The sequence below is a fragment of the Agelaius tricolor genome, unplaced genomic scaffold (genome assembly GCF_023055355.1).
Source record: "Agelaius tricolor isolate 1412-34295 unplaced genomic scaffold, bAgeTri1.0.p SCAF_1, whole genome shotgun sequence".
In the NCBI taxonomy this organism is placed as follows: domain Eukaryota; kingdom Metazoa; phylum Chordata; class Aves; order Passeriformes; family Icteridae; genus Agelaius; species Agelaius tricolor.
Window position 1 is genome coordinate 109,651,596 of NW_027269261.1, and position 19,669 is coordinate 109,671,264.

A 19,669-nucleotide genomic window follows, 5' to 3' on the forward strand; every position below is an offset into this window, starting at 1 on the left:
CAGACAGATAACAGATAGGGTTGAGAGGGTCTTGCCAAGCTGTTGTTTTGAGATAATGAGTGTTAATTACAGTTCTTCACACAGGAGGGTTTTCTCTCTTCTTGTAAATTGTATTTGTAGCCGTGGCTGTGATGCTGGTAACAGGATGTTGCCCTCCCCACTGCTTTTTCCTGTCCAGGTACCCCAAGCTGGCTGCTAAGCACCGGGAATCAAACACTGCTGGAATCGATATCTTTTCCAAATTTTCTGCATACATCAAAAACACCAAGCAGCAGGATAATGCTGGTGAGTATTACCATTGCCAAATGTGCCAGGGAGTTTGTGTGCTTAGAAGTGGAAGAATTTTGCCATTCTCTCATCTTTTTTTTTTGTAAACTGTGTTCAGATGATATCAGGCACTGCTGCTAAACAGTTTGAGGTGGTTTGTTAGGTGGACTCAACTCACATGTCCACAGTTGAATTAACTACATCTGTAGTAGTAAATAAAAGAGCCTCAGAGTGTTTGGTGGCCTCTTTACCAACAGCTGTGGCATGACTCCTGTCCATACAGCCCAGCTCCCTCACCAGAACAGGCTCCCTAACTGCTTATTGAAGAGACTGGCCTGTGCTACTTCCTCCTCTGCCCCAGCACTGCTTAGAGGAGTGTGTATTGCACTCTGTAAGCTCCAGATTTTCCCTCACATTTGTTTATGAAAAGAAAGAGTCCCCCAAAAGCCAGATGCCATTCATATTTATATGCATCCCACACTGTCTTCTTAATAAAATTGCTGTTCTCCTCCGCATTCCTTTCCCCTCAGAGAGGCAAAACTCCAGCGAGTCTGAGCTCCTGTTGCTCCATAAAGCTGTGGATTTACACATCCCTATCCCTTGAGATGATCTAGTACAATATTTGCACTCATTCACTGATGTACCTCCTCCCTTGTATTACTGCTTTCTCAGAGACATAAGGCATGTTGAATACCATGGGCTTATATCATTCAGAAAACACCAAATTTTGCAGGTTCCAGCTCTGCCACACATTTCATCTGTGCAATTATATTTCATTGCCCGGGGCTGACCCATGAGATAAAAGTGGGTAAATGATGATTTATGTCAGATAACTATCTCCTCTGTAATATATTTGTGTTGTTAACAGAAGGAAATAATTATAGTGCTTCGCTTCTCAGTGATGCTAAAAACTTTTTTGTCTAATGCTAATGGGATGCTCAGCTAACCTTTATAGGAAGTTGTAAAAGGAAGATAAATTAAGAGTTAGACTAAATGGATGTAACAATGAAAGTAAAATATCCTGGCCATTTACAAGGAAGTTTTATGGTCTGCTGTGCAACTGTAAATCTTCAGCTGTGCTACCCCACATGCACAGTCCCAGCTCTTGCTTCCAGTGGCTGCAATATGCAGATCCCTGGGCTCACAAGGGCTGGCATCTCCAGCCAGGAATAAATGGTTGTCCTAGAGGTGTCTGCATCTGGCCATAAGCAGAGCTGCAATTCAAAGTCTGATACCCACCATGGTGAGATAAGGAATCTAACCCCACAAGGCACTCCACATTTTCAGAAGCTGCATTATGATTAAAGAGAGCTTTCCCTAGTTCTGCATAACAAACTCTTGGTTTAGGTACTCTTGTAAATGACAATTAAGCACACCAAAGTTTTAGAGACCAGAGCTTTTAAGCTGCAGGAGAGACACAATCTTTGCTCCCTGCAAACATCCTCACTCCATTTTTGTTAGCTGGTTCCTGCTCCTGTCCTATCCAGACACTGCAGTCTCTGAATGTACTGATGCTCAACTTTCCTCTTCAAAGTAGAGAAAAGCTTTTAGCTTAATTTTATTACAGCTGGAGTGCTGCACTGCAAGGAGAATAAAGCAGACATGGGCAGAGTGGAGCTGGATCTTTCTATCTATAACTATGTTCTTTCTGTCAATGAAGTAAGGTCCCTGGGACTGTCAGTGCAGACCTCAATTTCAGCTGAGTAATTGACTGTCAGTTTTCAAGGGCTAAGGAAGAATAGTTTCTCCCTAATCCCAGGGATGTTTTATTCACCTTCTGCCTGGTTCATCTGAACAACAGCAGTTTTTCTGAAGGCTGGTTTGGATGGAGGAGAATGAGTTAGTCATAAAGTAGCTGTCTTACATTTCTTGAGCAGTAAAAAGACTGTGCAAAGACGAAAGGAGGGCAACACTGTGTACATATTTCCTAATGAACCTCTTTATTTTTGATTTGTATTTAATAATTTTTTGTAAAATTGCAACACTGATTCAAAAGGGATCTGGGGCTCTAGTTCTCATCTGGTGTGTATCATTTTACAGCATTATTTAAAATAATAGAATAGAATCACAGAATCCCAAAAGACCTGGAGTCTGGAAATCTGGAATCTGGAAAAGACCCTGAAATCATCAAGTCCAGCCTTTGATCATGACCCTGTCAATTAAACCATAGCACTGAATGCCACATCCGGTCACTTCTTGAATTCTTCCAGGGATGGTGACTCCAGCACCTCCCTGGAAAGCCCATTCCAGTGCTTAACAACTCTCTCACTGACTAAATTCTTCTTGATGTCCAGCCTGGCCTTACCCTAGTACAGCTTGAGGCTTTCTATTGTAGTAAATAGTTTTTATATTGTATTAATATTATAGTCTATTCTATTTATATGTTAAATAAATTTTATACATTCATTTTTATGTATTGTAGTATTATATCGGTATTATATCGTACTATATCTTCTATTTCTCTTAATATTATATTATTATATTTTTATTTATCCTGTATAACAGCAAAGTAGTTGTATATAGTTCTGTGACAAAAAACCCCCACATTTTATAAACATAAAATATAATTACTTAGGTGAAGTCCCTTTCCGTGTCTCCACATGAGCAGGTGAGATCCAAAAAGAACAGAGTTTGCTGCCTGTGGTTATCATAAATGTTTTTTGTGGCTCCCAGCTCTGAGATAAAGGTTATATGTGTCTCATAGTCATCCTCTGTATCTGTTCCTAGCTCCAGCTGATTCCAGTGCTTGGGTTAATTTGGAAAGCCACACCAGTGACTGGAACATCAGTTGCACATGATCAAAACACAAATAGAAGACGAGTTGTTAGTGAATTAAAAATAGATTATAGAACCCAGATTGCTATATAAACAATAGTTTTCATTTCTTTTAATTGGCAATAGAGGCTGGGGGACGGGACAGCAAGGTGGTTAAAGCACCAAACATCAAGTTGTTTAAATTATGTTCTCTTAACTCAGGAGTCAGGGAAGTGAATTCAATAATGTGTGGGATATCAGGCTGGGAATTTGTGGCATCAGCCTGTCTCTGGCTGTGAGAAGTGTGGGTTAGGTGTCATTATGTGTGACCATTCCTTGTAGGGTACTGGTTTAGGACAGGTCTCGTGGTGTGTGCAACGTGAGCTCTCACCCCAGCCTGGGGCTCTTACAGCTCTGTGGAAAAGTTTCATGAAGTGGTTGGGATAATTAATGATATTTGTGCAGCATGAGGGTACTGGGTGTGAGAATTGATGGGAATCTGATGCACACCAAAGAGAAGAACAAGCTGCTATCACTCTTAGCAGAGTTTGCAGCCAGGGCCATGGAGAAGTGTCACACTTCAGGTGATGCCACTGCTGGCTGTGTCACTGTGGTATTTCCTGGCCTGGGAGCACTGGCAAGATGGCATTGCTAGCACAGCCTTTACATAGCTAAATGTTTTTTTTTTTTTCCCTGATAGTGGAAAAGTCAGTGAGGACAGCAAGAGATTGGTAAATCCTTGTTTTAGTGTGTGTCTGAGTCCTTGCAGCTGAGTGAACAGATGCAAGGATACATTTGTAGGTCTGTTCCTGAGATTCTGATACCCTCTGCTGGCAAATATATGAATGTATAAAGCAGCTCTGCACAAGCAGCTTTACAATCAGGGCGGAAACATCCCCTTACCAAAACAGGGTTCTTTCTGTCAAGACAGTTTCCTCTTACAAATGTAACATTGTCAAAAGAGAAGTGTTTCATAGTAACCTATCAATTTTGACAAAGTTTTCATGGAAAAAATTATGTTTTTTCTGCATGAGTTAAATTTACTTTGAAGTCAAAATACTTTAGCATTACAGAGAAAAATTGTGATTTTTTTTTTCTGGCTTCATGCAGTACTTCATTAGCCACACACAGTTATGTTTTATGCCTGGCACAGAAGCAGGTGATAACCTTCTCCTGCAAGTCTACATGGCAATATGTTATTGATCATGATTCATTTACTTACCAAAGGTATTTGGCAGCAAGGCTGCCCTGATTTAATAGTTCCCTGAATTTCTGATTATTTTTTTCCATCTTTGTTTTCCTAACTTTTCTGTCTTATAATATAAAAATGTTGAAAGTTTTGGAACAGGCTGGTGAGGGCTGTAAGCCCAGAAGCAAACATGCTCATGCCATATCAAAGTCCCACCACTTTTAAGCTTCTTGAAAGGGAAGGAATTGATTCCAGATTCTCAGGATGTGGCAAGCTGTGTTTAAAGAAAGTGTGTGCATTTATTATTTCAAGTCAGTTCAATCAGAACTCGATTCCTTCCACCCCCTGTGCCACTTGATAATTTTATAACAGGCCTGTTTGAAGGAGTCATCTCCTCATTGTGGGATTAGATCTGTGTTTCAGTAGCAGCACTGGATTATTCAGTTCTTTGGCTGTTGTCACCAGGCTTCATCCCTTGTGCCTGAAATGGCAAGGGCTCATTCACACATGGACAAGAGCCCTTGGGAGGGTTCAGTGCAGTAGTCTTGAAAATTATTTCCTGGATGCTCTTGCTCAAGTTTTCATGGCCGATTTGAGAGTTTTTGATTGCTTAGTGATTGTTTAATATCGAGAAGGAAGTCTTGTCTGAGCATAGGAAAGTAAACTGAGGTCTTGTGTGTTTACTTTGGTTCCTCTGGTTGATGCTGAGCAAGTCACTCATGCTCTGTATGGTCACCAGGGAAGCAACAATTTATGTATTCATTGGAGGAGGATGAAATCTAATTAATTGGAATGCTGTGTACACAGTCAGTATCCTGCTTATTATTTTTACTTGCGAGACTGCGTGCTGCAAACCAAGGGGACAACCTGGGGTAACCACCCATTAACTGTCCCGCCCAAAATTGTGAGTTCTTTGGCTCACAGAATGAGCCCTTTGATTTCATGTAGGAGTTTAAAAAGTTGTTCTTGAATTGAGTTCTTAGGGGGCACCAGCTCCAGTGTGGGTGGGCGCATTCATTAGTGGTACGGAAGGATATTTCACTGTAGGGCTCCTCAGAAGGCGCTGAGCTGGGAGACCACCAACATGATTTTGTGCAGAGGAATTTCCAGCAGTCTGACCAGAGGACTCTGCTTGTCTGGTTTGGATTTACATCAAGAGGCCAAAAATAAAAGCGCATTTAAATAATTAACTCACACGTGATTAAGTGCCGTTCACCTCTTTCAGTAGCTCCATCACACTTTGTGGTTTGGTGCGTGAGGTGGGAAATGTCTCTCTCAGTGCTCTGTGTGTGCACACATGCAGTAGAAATGCACACACACATACAGACCTGCAATTAAGACTGCCCTACATCAGTTTTACACTGTGGAGTTACTCCTACTAAGCAGAGGGTCAGACCCATAGCACAGGGATGTGCACAGGCTGAACTGTGCACACTGATCCTTCCTAGAAGCCATCGTGTGCCTCTTGTCTTAAGCAGAAAATCTGTTCACTCCAAGCCCAGTTAGACTATTCACAGTAATACCAGCTGCATGGTCAGACCCTCTGTGGCACCTGAGCCAGGGCTAGGAGCTTCTTGATGTGTGATGGGGCAGCCTGGGACATCCTGACAAGTGTGGTGTGATCTGGCTCCAGCAGCAGGAGAGCAAAGCATCTGTCCCCAGAGCATCTACACCCCTGGTGGGGAAGGACAGGGAATCACCCCTCTTCCTTCCAGCCTGGCTTCTCTCAGCCAAAGGAGACATAATACAGCTGAAACTGTGATATGGCTTCTCTTGAGACTTTGGTCCTTCTGGCCTGTTCCATGCCTGAAGGCTTCACCCTGTGCCCAGAAAAGTTCCTGGCAAAGCTGCTCTTGAGTTTGCCAGAGCAAGTTTAAAAATCTGTTTGAATGCTCTTGTATTGATGGAAAGGTTCCTGTGACAGGGATCTTGGATCAGACTCTAATTTGGGACCAACAGTACTCTTTATGATTTTTGAACAGATTTTCAAGGTGCCATAGAAATATATAGCTGAAAATATAAATATGTGTGTGATGTCTGTTTGTCAACTTGCCATTACATTTTTTAATTCTTTCTCTTTAGTAGAAGAATTTCCATTTTCCACTACAAACCCCACATCAGTCCAAGGCCCAGAACAGGCCACAATTTGCCCTGTGGTGTGACAGTACCAAGTTTTCTCTGTCATACAACCAGGAAGGACTAAAAAGAGCTTTTAAAATTGTTTTAGAGAAAAGGACTTGCTTAGTGATGGAATATGTCAGGATGACAGTTCTTCTAGTGGAAGGTGTCCCTGTCCCTGTCAGGGAGGTTGGAAATAGATGCTCTTAAGGTCCCTTCCAACCCTGGCCATTCCATTATTCCATGCTGATTCCATGATTCTTTAATTTTGGCCTTTAGAGGCACCAAAAAAAAAAAAAAAAAAAAAAAAAAAAAAAGCTATTTCAGAACGTTTTAAACAAGTTTTTATTACTCCCCCTGAGCTGAATAATGTTGGGCTCATGGTAGCTAAAGTGCTTGGCAGCTTTACAAAACCAGCCCTAATATAAAAAATACCCAGTCTTTAAAACATATGTAAAATAGCTTTTCTGCAACATTTGTGGCACATAAAGTACCAAATACATATTGGTGAGTGTGATATAAAGCTTTTATTGCCATTCATTTGGGATGACCCACATAACTCACTCATGATATGCTAATAAAACTGTTCACTCTGTCTCCTTATAAAAACACACATATAAAGATCACTAAACTGTGGTGTAGCTTTGTGCTAACTTCTTAAGAAGTGCTGCAAGTTGCATTTATCACCTGTCCCAAATTGCTTTATCTGCTTTCTGCCCAGTAATCAAAGTCTAAAATGCCCAGGAACAGCAGTTTGCAAAATAAGTTTTCTTGAGAAATAACTTCTTTGAAAGTTCTCAAAATGGTGCTGGCTGGAGGCCCAGAGCCATCAATATTCTGTCTGGTACCAGTGACAGCTTTAAGGACCAATATCTTTTGACCTGCCAAAACTGAGAACTGAAATGTTATGTCATTAAAAGGAAGAGGTTTTCAGTTTTCTAAAATGATAACACACCATCCCCTTAATCTGAGAAATCTGTACCTTACATGGGAATATTTCCGAACTTTCTATCTTCTAATACCTTGCTAATTGAGGAACAAAGATTTCCTGGTGGAAATGTGAAAACCATTATTTAAAAACAACACAAAAGGAACATTTTCTGTAAGTCCAGATGTGCTCAGACAGCAGGCTCTCCAAGGCAGGGACTTGATATGCCTGGTTAACAGTCTTAGATGCAGCCATTTTGGGAATAGTAAATATTTGCAATAAATTTACTAACAGACAAAATTTTCTGACATGTCTGTGCTGAAGCAACTTTGAAGACATAGCATACCATAAGGAGGAAGAGAGAGAGTGAAAAAAAAAGAAGAAGATATTTATTTATATAATTTAAAGTTATAGAACATGCTGAACTCAACAAGGTTAATGACATGATGAAATTAAGGCACTTTCTCAAGCCTTTGCTGAGTCAGGGCCTGTATGCATGGCCAGGCCTAGAGTGAAACACTTGCAATGGGAGCAGCAGTTGGCAGACACTCTCCTTTAAGAGGGAATTATTTCCCCTGTGTGTTGGAATATTCCTCCAAGTGCTGCTGGCTTTGCTGGGATGCTTTGTTCTGTTTCCCAGCCGAGCTCCCATGCTCGCACACAGGAGCAGTAGCACAGCTGGAGGTGGATTAGAGCAATCTGGCAGCAGCAGTCCTGGGAGGAATTAAGCGCCTTGCTGCTGGAATGGGAGGCCTAAATTGCATTATTATTTAGAATTGAGTTTTAACTTCATTGCTCTATGGTTTTGCCCTGGTGGGTAACTCCCTTTGTTGTGACAGACTTGGTGTATCTTAAGTGTGTTCCCCACAGCAAAGACATAAATGAAGTTATGGCCTTGCTCAGTTCAGTGTCCAAGTCTTATATAACCAAATATTTGGGTTTAAACACCCAACTGGCCTTGATGTCCTGACAGGATTGTTCACAGGTTTCCATTTAGCCATTTCAAGCTATCACATGGTAGATAGACAAGTGACTGGCTCCTGGAAATCAGTTTGCCAAACCACTGATGACTTCAAAGGGAAAAGAATTGGCCCAGGTTCTATTTTTCCCTAAACAGATTTTTAAAGAATATTTTCAATTATTATTTTTTTAATGAATGAAAATGTTCTTCATAAAATAACAGGGAAAAGAAGAATGAGATGTAAATGAAAATCAATGTTGCTAAGTTTCTTTATTAGATGTATCTTAAGTCATTGACTTTCAGCTTGAAAATACTGCTAGATATGAGGTCACAAAATGGGAATTAGAGAAATAATTCTTGTAAAAATATCCTGGTTTTTGTGATTGCAGAAAAAGGTAATCCAAATTTCATGGACTTTGAGGTCAGAAGAATCTTTGTGTTATTATCTCCCACAAATCACATCCCAGTGAGTTTTGCCCATGGAGCAAACATGTTAATGTTCCATCCTTAGAAGGATTTGGTTTGATTGAGCAGACAACAGGAGAAACTGAAGTGTCCTTGGTGCACTGAAGTGTCTTTTGTCTTTGAGGCTTTTTTCCAGTCCATGAACACTATCTTACTGTTTTCCTTTGACCTCTTGCTGGAATTCCCAGTGCCTTTTTCCTTTTTTTTATATTGTGGACACCAGAACTGGGAAAAATGTTTTTAATACTTGCCCCAACAGTTCAGTTGCAACAGAGGCAATGTGACCTCCCTACTAATTCTTGGATTGTTTTCATACATCCAGACTTAATTATAACTGATTTTGCTTCTGCTCCTTTCAGGGAGGTTGAGGCATAATCATGATGATCCCTAAGTAATTTCAAGGGGCTTGACACAAAATAATCTCAAAATCAGAGAAACAATGGGAAAGAATTAAGATGTGACTCATTTGTAAATCTCATAGCCTTATGGCTTTTTCTGTCTCAGTAACAATTTTTGAACACAAAAATTCTGGAAGATTGAACACAGAAAATTCTGGAAATAATAAATCTATTTGAGATTTTCCCAAGTGAAGTAAGGGATTTGGAAACTTAATAGCTTTAACTTAAAATTGAACTTTAAATTTCATCCTCAGGTGCTGCTAGCTAGGCATTGCTTTGTCTCCCTCTCATGTGTCTGCACTGATTCTAGAATTAAATTACGTAGTTGAAAACAGTGGAATGCAATTGGGATTATCCTGGTGTAAGCAGAAGCAAACTTTATTCTTCTACATGCGTGGAATTGGAAGAAATTAGTATTAAAGACTCAAGCACCAACAGCCTGTACAGGAACAAATTTCTTCACTTAAGTCTTGGAACACAAGGGGTCCCCAGAGCACTGCTGCTGAAGCCCAGCTACACTCGCTACCAGAATCTCACTTTTCTCTTACTTGAACACAGACACACGAAGTTACTTTTCCTTTGTTAGTCCCAGAATCGTCTTATTTGCTCTTCAGTAGTAAAACAAAAGTTTAAACTCTGAGTGAACACACTTAAAAATTGTAATAGAGGTAGGATAATCTCATACTATAAAATAACATGTGTTTAAAATCTGCAGGGCTTGATTTTATTTTATTTTGTTTTTCCAAATTCCTGATGCAAATGAGCTGCTGCTGTCTGCAGTTGCTTTAGGGACACCTGCACAAGACTAACATGGCAGAGGTCAGGATTAGGCCCTTGGGGACGTGCCCTAGAAATGATTCTTGTCACTTATGTGCTGCCACAGGGTCACGATGATTTGTGAAACGCAAGTTTGGTGCTGTTCTTCCTGGGGCACTTGTAGGCCAGTAGTTTTACATTCACTTGCTTCCTGCCCTCAGGGTCACTGGGACTCCTAAGAGACTTGAGAATGAAGCTTTCCTTTGGTGTCATTTGAACACCTGGCTTTTCTTCTTAAAAAACAGCATTTGAAGGTGCTCTGACAGCATTCTTCACGATAATGTTACAAGTATTGCATTTATTTCTTGCCTCCATTGTAGCAATGGATAAGAAAAGAGAGGGAGGAAAACTGAGTTTTCAGTAAAAAAATAGAAACACGTGAAAACAATCTTTCTGGATGCTTGAAAAACATGTCTAATTTGCTATTTAAGGTATTATTGATTCACCTGCTTTGCTAGGTTTATTTTGGGGATAGGACAAATGGTATCACAAAAATAAAAAGATGCCAAGATGCCTCTTCTTTTTATTATATTTACTGTTTATCACATATAGCCTGAAACATATTTCCAAAGCTGGTGCATTACTGCTTTACTCATGTAAAGTTTGTGGCCAAAGAGTTTTTTTATTTTTATATTGTATATAGGAGGTGGCAAAGCAAATGATTTAAATTATTTTTACAAGGGAATATAGAAAACTTAAGAAGAGACTAAAGTCTCCTAAATCCAGGTAGCCTCTTAATCCTTGGATCATTGTTCTCTCTCTTAAGAAAAGGTAGCTGGGAGTTGAGCTTTCAGTCTTTCTCATTCCTTCTATGGAGGTTTTGAGACACGTCTGTCAAAATATCCCAAACTTTTTGAGTGAAGCTCTAATCAATCAATCAATCAATCAATCCACATCATCAGTCTGTAGATGGGGTGAGAAGGGAGGAGAGATGCTAAGGGTGGGATCATCTCACCTAAATCTGTCTAAAAGTTATATATTAGTCATTCAAAAGTTCTGGTTTATTTCTGATCAATGGAGAGAGATGTTTCTAAAGGGCATTTTGATTTTTCTTAAAATATGAGTTGGGAGAATTTCCTTTGGAGGTGTCTTTCTCTTGTTGCTACCTATAAGGGATACTTGACCAATTAGATCAGACTAATTACCTAACAATTAGAAGTCAGGCAAGGGGAATTTTACCCATAAGCAAATCAACAGATCTTTGATGTGTCCAGGTTTCTGAGAGTGCTTGGGGTATCCCTCAGTTGTGTCAGCTTCATGCTCCTCTGAGTTCTGGAGGAAGTGTTCCTGGTGCTTAGCACCCCCATTTCTGTCACTGCAAATACACAGAGCAACATATATGTGTCTACATGTATGGAAAATGTGTCCCTGTTTATGCCTGGCTCAGACAGTGTCTGAAAGGTGATTTGGGACCAGAGTTGTGTGGCTGTTTCCATGTGTGCCCTGTGTTTTTGTGACTCACCCCATTCCTGGTGTTTGCTCACCCCAGCACTAACTGGGAGTAAAAAACCCCTTTTCAAGTCCCAGCTCTGACTTGTCTGGAGGATGAACATGAGCCCCTGTCCCCTAAAACAACCCCAAACCAGGTAAAAGTGGATTTGAGGAGTAAGAGACACTAATTTATTTCTCTTCTTTGTGCACAAGGTATTTGTTGATTCATTAAGTGGGCAGAGACAGAGAGATCACGGCTTTTTCACAAGGCTGTGTGGGCATTCACCTTTATTGTGGGAACATGCACAAGTCTCTTTTCCAGTGAATATTGAATTATTTATCTGGAGTGGAACATCTTTAATAGGAGAGCTGAATCACCCCAGAAACTCCCTTTGGCCCAGACTTAGGCATCTAAATGCCTTGGATGCATGGGAGCACACAACCTTCATCCTCCTCTGCATTTCCAATGGCTCTCCCTGTGACCTCCCACTCATTTGCTGCTCAGAGCTGGGGATTTTATGAGGCAGAAACATGCCTGGAAAGGATGCTGCAATGCTCAAATGGGCAATCTATTTGCCCTGTGGGGTGTAAACCCTAATATTTAAGTAACTTTAAAAAAAAATTGGAGGCATTATCCTAGATCACTTGGGTGAACTGTGAAATTACATTCAAAGGGTAGGATTCATCTTGCCTGACTTCACCTCCCTGAAAGTGAGGTGTCTAGTCTGAGCTAGTCCTTTAGGTTTCATCTGTAATTGATGCAGCAAGAAGGGCATGTGTGCAGTGAGTCACACTGGTCTGAATCAGGTGTCTTAGGCAGCTGGGTGGAATTACCCTCTGGAGATGCTCAGTCCCTCTGAGCAGAGAGGGAACCTACAGAATCAGCTTAGACAAGGCACCCAACTCTTAAATGGCTGAACAGAAGAAGTCAAGGCAGCACTCAGATCTCAAGGGTTTTATTGAAATCACAGGGGGGAAGGTAAACTGTTCAATATGGAGTACAGAGTCATGTGTATTGCAGTCACAGCTCCTCCATGGAGAAGAATTAATCTATACAGATTAAAGTTACAATACTCTGTTGAGCCAGCCTGGAATAAAAAAAAAAAAAAACAAAAGAGGGCAGGATGGAGAAAAAATAGAGTGAAAATATGAATCCTTGATTTTTAATCAGACTGTCAGACTAGTGGAATGATATTATTTTCTTACCTTAAATTGCTGTTTCTTAGCCTGTTCCTTTCTCCTACCAGAAAACAGTATTGGGTCTCATATAATATCAAACTGTGAATCTGGAAGTGATCAGGAAAGGTGGTTTGTTTTTTTAAAGGAAAAATAAATCTCAGATGGTTTGATTGAGACTGTGAATATTTATGTACTGTTCCCCCTTTTCCCTCATTGGTATTTCACCAAGTTCATTTGCGTGTGTTACAGGATAAATCTTACAGGAGGGCAGTGGAAGAAAGCAGTAAAAAGGGAAAACATCAATCAGTGATCCAGGGTAGCAGCAGGAATTGTTCATTTTTGTACATGGATCATGGTTTGTTGTACTTGCCTGGGCTTGACAATTAAGAACCTTGCAGTTGTACTGAGATCAGCCTCAGGTAGTTTCAGATGTTGGCTACAAAAGACAAGATGTTGCTGGGCTTCAATCACTTTGAAGCCTTGTTGTCAAAGGGATAATCACTTAGAAAGAGGGCTGCATATATTTGTCCTTGACTTGGAGAAAATATTTTGTGACAAAAGGTTTATTTAATGCAAATGCCATGGGTGGTGTGAGTAACCTGATTTATTGGCAAATGTGGGTGGAATTTTGTGAATAATAACTTGCTTTGGAAAGTAAAAGTATTTTCTGTTAAACTGTTTGAAGCAGAAGGTTGTTCTCCTTTTAATTTGGAAATGATATGTTAATTTTGAAGATTGTCACCATTTAAAAAGTGATGCAAAAATTATTGGATGTCTAGGCAAGACTTACTTAACCAACCATCCCCAAACATGACTTCCTTGTTTTCATGTTTGTTTAGAAATCTTGCTCTTTTTTTTGCTTAAAGTTTGTTTAAAAAACTAACTATTTTTGCTCTCTTTTCACATACATTAAATAGTTTTTATGTTCAGTTAGCTTAAAAATCTATTGTTCTTCATACTCTGATTGTGCCCTCTATGCTTTGAATCTTTTTCCATAATAACTATCACGTGAAATCCTTACCTGCAAGAGGTTCCACACAAGCACATAAAAAAGGAGTCATCTCACCTCATTTTAGCTATTTTAAATTTAGGTAGCCAGTCTGCCTATGACAGGGAGTGAGAGAGATACAGAAAGTGAGATTGAGGCTTCTCTGGTGGTAATTCAGTTTTTCCTTGGGTACTATTTTAAGATGGAATGATTTGCCTTCCAGTGGCTCGTTCAGGCCACAGAGATTGGTGTTTATGTGCTTTGTCTGCTTTGCTATTTCTCCTTGTCCCAACATTAAACAAGGAAGGAAATATTTGGAGTTCAAGGAAGGGGAAAAAGAGTCCTCGCCTGACCTCTGCAAATGCTGTGGGTGTGGGCAGTCTGAATCAGTTCTACTTTTTCCAAACCATTTTTCTTTTACTACTTTCGAGTTACTTTCCATTTTGCTTCAGCCTTATTTGACCCACAGAAAACAGAGATGGAAACGACTGATGACGCTGGAAGTTTTATGGCTGGTATTATTTCAGGGGTCAGATTAACTGATTAAAATAGTCTCTTTTGGCTTTAAAAGCTTCTGGAGAAATCCTAATCCCACTGAAGTCAATAGCAAAACTTCCATGAGCTCCAGGATGGCCAAAATTTCACCCTGAGTACCTATTAATGTATCTTTGTCATCTGGCCCTCTCCTTGACTTGCAGGATTGCTCCATGCATTACATTTTCCAATGTTTTGTTCAGATGTAGTGTAAGTACTTCAAGGCACAAGGGTTTCTCTCCATCCCCTGGAAATAGTTGCACAGACTAATAGTTTAAGGAAGTTTTTGCTTGAAGAGTTGAGTAACAGAGCCAAAGTCTGTTCTTGGTTGAACTGGAGTAAATATGGAATAGCTTGTTGACAATGCAGTTACTCCTCTTTTATGTCAGTGTAACTGAGAGCACAGTTTTGCCCATTATTAACTTTTGTTACATTATTTGTATTTCTGTGCATGTCAGAATTTGTTAATCTCATTGTTCAACATCAAGTAACCTTCTGCTGAAAACAGAATGTCAATGTGAATTAGGTATCATCAGCTAAATTGAACCTCACCCTGTGCATTTGACAGATGGTAATACATTCATTAAGTGTTCTGTGGTTGCTTTGAGGTTGGAAAGTGCTATTTTTCTGGCTTCTAACTCAGAATTCTTAAGTAAAGTTGTTTAAAATCCTAGTTTTGAAGGGAGAAGAAAAATCACAAAAAGCTCATGAGGGTTTTTTTACTAATATTATTGTTTATTATTGGTGGGATGACAGGGCATGACTGTCATTGCTAGAAGTTGTCTTTGGCTGCATAAGTAGCCCAGAATGAAGTAGAGAAGGTTGAGAGAGATGGTTCCACCATGGATTTTGTCTATACATGGGTAGAATTTCTTGGAATTCAAGGTTATATTAAATATATCCCAGTGAAGGCTATATGATGCTGGTGCCTTTGTGCTTGGTGATTCCACTGTCCAGAAAAATGGTTTCCAGGAGTTCAGACATTTCAGCTGTAGCATGGATAAGCTGATGACAGGGCTCCTCTCTCAGAGCTGATCATATTTGGGATCTCTAAGTTCCTATTGAAAGTCTGCAGGGTGGAGAAGCAGTTGGAGGTAGAAGTTTCAAAAGCAGCACAGAGCTACATACTCAGGCCTGGCTCTACTTGGTGTTGTAATGTTGAATTCTCCACCCTGACGTTACCAAGACAATGCAAGGATGTGATTAGACACTTCAGGAGAAGTTCTTCCCAGAGCTCATTCTCCCCAGACCCTCATAGGGGTCACCAAAACCAAGTGTAGAAGAGAAAACTCCACTGAACAGAGAGGAAGTTCCCAGGGTGTTTAATTCAAACCTATTCTTTTAATTTTACTCACTTTGGGGAAGATTAATCCCACCCATTGGCTGTTATCAGCAAAGCTATTTAGTTCTTTAATGATGTTTCCTAGAGGACAAGTTGCCAAGGGAATTAGGTGCTCAGCCACTTCTGAAATTCACTGTGGGTGGTACTCTCACAAATAGGGGATTAGGAACCTTTTAGATCTTCACATCTTTTTTAATGTCTTCATCCAGTCTGGTGCTGACTGGTGTTCACATGGCCCCTGCCTTGGTGAGTGCATCCTCTCCCTGTGTTCTCAGTGGAGACAATGTAGAGAGTCACCCAGCTTTCAATGAAATAGCCACAGTATGGGAAATCTGGGATTAAGTCCAAGTTTAAGCAATTAATCCAAGATGAGTTTGGTCAGTAATGTGAACCCAGACAGTTCTTTCTTCAGGAAAGAGTTCCAGAGCTGTAGGCTATTCTGAAGAGATCATTTCCTGGTCTCCATTCACAATTTTTCACCTTTCAAATAATGCATAAGTATCTACCAGGTAAGAGAGAAAATGAGATTCTTTTACACATCCTCCTACTTTGAGTGGGGATTTCCCTGAGTACCTTCTCAAGGAATATAAGATTTCAAATCCTACAAATAGATCTGAGTGTGTTAGGGCACCTAGAAAGTAGGATTTGCAACATGGATATTTGAATATGGATTTCAAAAAATGCCTTGGTAATCATCAACAGGCTTTAAAAATCTGACCCTGTGCACCTAAAATCCATTTCATGTGGCAATTTATGGATTTTAATTCTCTTAGTTTTTGAATTTTTTGTCACAATTTAATTGGAAGGAGAGCAGTTCTCTCTTATTCACTATTTTCCTATTTTCCAGGCTGTCCTGAGAACTTTACTAGGATCTAAGATCGAGTTTACTAAGAAGAGTTTTGATTAAAAAAATGGGGTCATTGGTGTCACAAGTAGTTGTTCAGTTCTTGCCTGTCAGGATATAAGATGGTCCTGACTCTGTGGTGATTTCAATGTGAGGTGTCAGCATCCTGTGGGCTCCAGCAGAGGCTGTGAATTAGGTCACAGATGTATTGAGCCCTGAACACACACACTTATTTCTGGCCTAAAGCTGCTGCATGCAAGAGCCAACTATGAATTCAGACAGTTGTTTTTCTTGCTGTCACAAACAGGCTGCACTCCAGGCATTGTTTTTGGGACAGCCATGACGCACTTTGATAGAGCAATGAGAGCAAAAAAATCCCCCAAAACCTAATAAGTTCCAGAAGAGTTACATAAACACACCTCACCTGCTGCTGCTGCTGTCTCTGTGCACACACCTGACTGATCCCATGGGCTAGCACAAAGCATCAAACATCCAAACATCCTCCTGACACTGGAATATTGCTCAGATGACTTGGAGAACCAACAATCCTACTGGGTGAAGGGAATACTGGAAAGTGGTCGGTGTTGAGCCATCTCTAAAACCCAGATGAACAAAACTAATGAAATCACAGTAATTGGAGTCCACTCTCTCTGCATGAACACACTGTAAGACATAGTCTGAGGCTGACTAAGAGAAGCAGAACTGTCTATTCAACAGGTGTTACAGGTCCAACCAAAAAGACATTGCTAAATCCTTTGAGTGCTGCCACACTCCACAGTTCCTACCCTCCTGTGGAAGTTGTGAGGCAGGACAGCTGCAGGAAATTAAAGGCACCACTGCCAGCATCTGACAGCAGAATGTCAGTGTCAAAATTCAATTTGAATTGATTAAATGAAGGATGGCAACACTTTTGTTTTATGCATAGCAGCACTTCAGTCGCTTTAGATGCTCTGCTTTCAGAAATAAAATTCCTTCCCTCCCTGCTATGTTTGTGGGGGTGTTTTCAGTTGGATTGCAGTCATTTCTCCAGTCAATCAATTAAGCCAGGGTTTGCCACTGTGTCTCAGAGTCAGCCACAAAAGAGCTGGTATGGTTCCCTGGTGCTGGGCCAAGAGACTTCAGTGGGAGCAAGGCATCAAGTGGCTTAATCTGACTTCCACTGCTGGCACAGGTTTAATGGATGTTAGGGCAGCAGGGAAATCATGTTCTGTGGTGTTCAGCTCCTACTCTCTCAGTGGCCCTGGATGTGCTGCCTTTCTCCCAGTGCCAAAAGCACAGGGGCAGCTGACAGCAGAGCCTGTGGTTACCTGTGCCAGCAAGGCTCTCTGTGAAGGGTGATTGCTGCAGCCCTTTCGAGTGCCTGTTGTGGTCCATAAATATATTTAGGACCATAGAATTGTAGAAGGTTTGGGTTGGAAAAGACCTTAAAGATCATCTAGTTGCAAACCCCTGCTGTGGACACCTCCCACTAATCCCATGTTGCTACAAGCCCTGTCCACCCTGGCCTTGAACACTGCCAGGGATGGGGCCACAGCTTCTCTGGGCAACCATAAATAATTTCTTGCATGTAATTAACCAAGTTTCCTCTCTTTCAGTTTGAACCCATCGGTCCTTGTACTTATCTCCATAGGCCTTGTGGTGCTATACCACCTGAGTAACTCTCCCCTAAGTTCAGTGGCAGTAAGTTACTCAGAGATATAAGATTTTACAGTATTAGGCCATTAATAATGACTCTAGGCCACATCTGCAGCAAGTATAAATCACCACAGGTAATTTTCACCAGCTAAAATTCTGGCCTTAAGCCCATGAGTCATGTTGTTATTTTTTCACATTGTAAATTCTTGCTGTTTCTTATTTAAGTTGCTTTAGCACTTTGGGGCACTTGTGGGGGACCAGGACTCCATCATACTTTTCACCCTTCAGACAGAAACACGAAAGACCCTTCTTTGCCCCGAGTGTTTGCAGTTTGAGTAATGCACAAGCCTGCACAGAGTTATCCAGCTGTTTGTAAGTGCAAATTGCACTTGCAATTGCAAGCAAGCTTTTCTATTGTCCTGACAGTGAAGCATAAAAACACAAATTCCTTGCCTGAGTGAAAAATTTGCACTCTGCTGTAAAGGTCTAGGTGGCATTTGAACATTGGAGTTTGTGGGAGCCAGCAACAGTGTGGGACATGATCTTCAGTAACTGAACTAAGAGGTCTGGAGTCTCCTCTCCGTTGCAAGACTATTTGAGATCTCTCAAAAAGAGCATTTGCACCCAAGTTGAACTGGAGTTAAATGGGAATTTTAACACTGGCTAATATCTCATCTCATTTGTAGCATATCTTTCAGCTCTATGGGGCTCTGGTTAGCATCTTTGGAATTACTGCTATTGCCTTTAATTACTCTGCAAGGGTGTTGAAAGAAGTTAAATTAAGACTTGATAGAGCTGAAGTAATGCTAGAAAATTCTGCTTCATTGCAGTCCTATGCAGCTGGTTAGAAAAATGAAGGAGCAGTGTACAGTGTCCCAGTTCCTGTGTGATGGCTTTCAACAGACCAGAAGAGTATCATAGGCAATATGTGGTTTTTTGGTGTCTCATCTTGACAAGCTGTTTTTTCCTTCTGTGATCTCTTCCACTGCTTTTTGTTGTTTGTCAGGAGAAGACATGGTACAGCAAGGTCCCTGTGTCCCTTTTCTCACTGCAGGATGAGTTTTATGCAGATGTACTTTGCTGGGCTACTTTGCCATTGGATTGTGTCAGCTTTGGAGCACAAATTAACAACGAATAAATTGTTTCTTGGCTTTTTTTTTCTAGACACTACCATAGCCATTGATAATGAGCATTTCTAAACAATTCTTATTCTACCCTAATCACTTATTCTTTACTTTTTTTGGCAAAGCACTTGAAAGGGGTTTAGTGAAGGCTTTGAAGAAGCTGGATGACTACCTGAGAACTCCCCTGCCAGAGGAGATTGATGCAGACAGCACTGAAGAGGAAAAAGTGTCTAAACGCAAGTTTCTGGATGGAGATGACCTGACACTTGCTGACTGCAACCTTCTGCCCAAGCTCCACGTTGTGAAGGTAAAAAATGTCGTGAGCTGGTCAAAGATGGTTATCTGATGTGCCTTGCTCTGACAGCTGAGTGCCAAAGCCAAAGTGGATTTCAGCAGAGAGTTCTTAAGGCCTAGAAGAGCAGTTTGAAACACAGTTTTGCTCTTCAGTGTTTTCTACAGGCTAAATAAAGGAACTTTATGCTTAGTTCATGGGAAAATTGTCCCATCACTTATTAGTGGTGAAGACAGTACTAAGTTCTAGATGTCTTGTCTCTTTATTTTTACCCAGCTGTAAGTAGCAGCAGTCTTTTGTATTAATTAGTTCCTAATGCCCTTAAGAAACATGTCAAAACTTTAGTCAGTTCCCACCCATTTGTAACTTAAGATCAGCAGTCCATCTCTTTGGGGAATTTTTAT

The 19,669-nt window shown here is 40.6% G+C and overlaps 1 protein-coding gene across 1 annotated transcript in view; it reads left to right on the top strand.

Annotated features, from left to right (window-relative positions):
* Positions 1-19,669, top strand: part of CLIC5 (chloride intracellular channel 5) — a 58,874-nt gene that overhangs the window by 28,161 nt on the left and 11,044 nt on the right. Inside the window, exons 4-5 of the mRNA XM_071447163.1 lie at positions 179-285; positions 19,099-19,280. Of these exons, the coding sequence (XP_071303264.1) occupies positions 179-285; positions 19,099-19,280 (289 nt within the window). The remainder of the gene's footprint in view (positions 1-178; positions 286-19,098; positions 19,281-19,669) is intronic.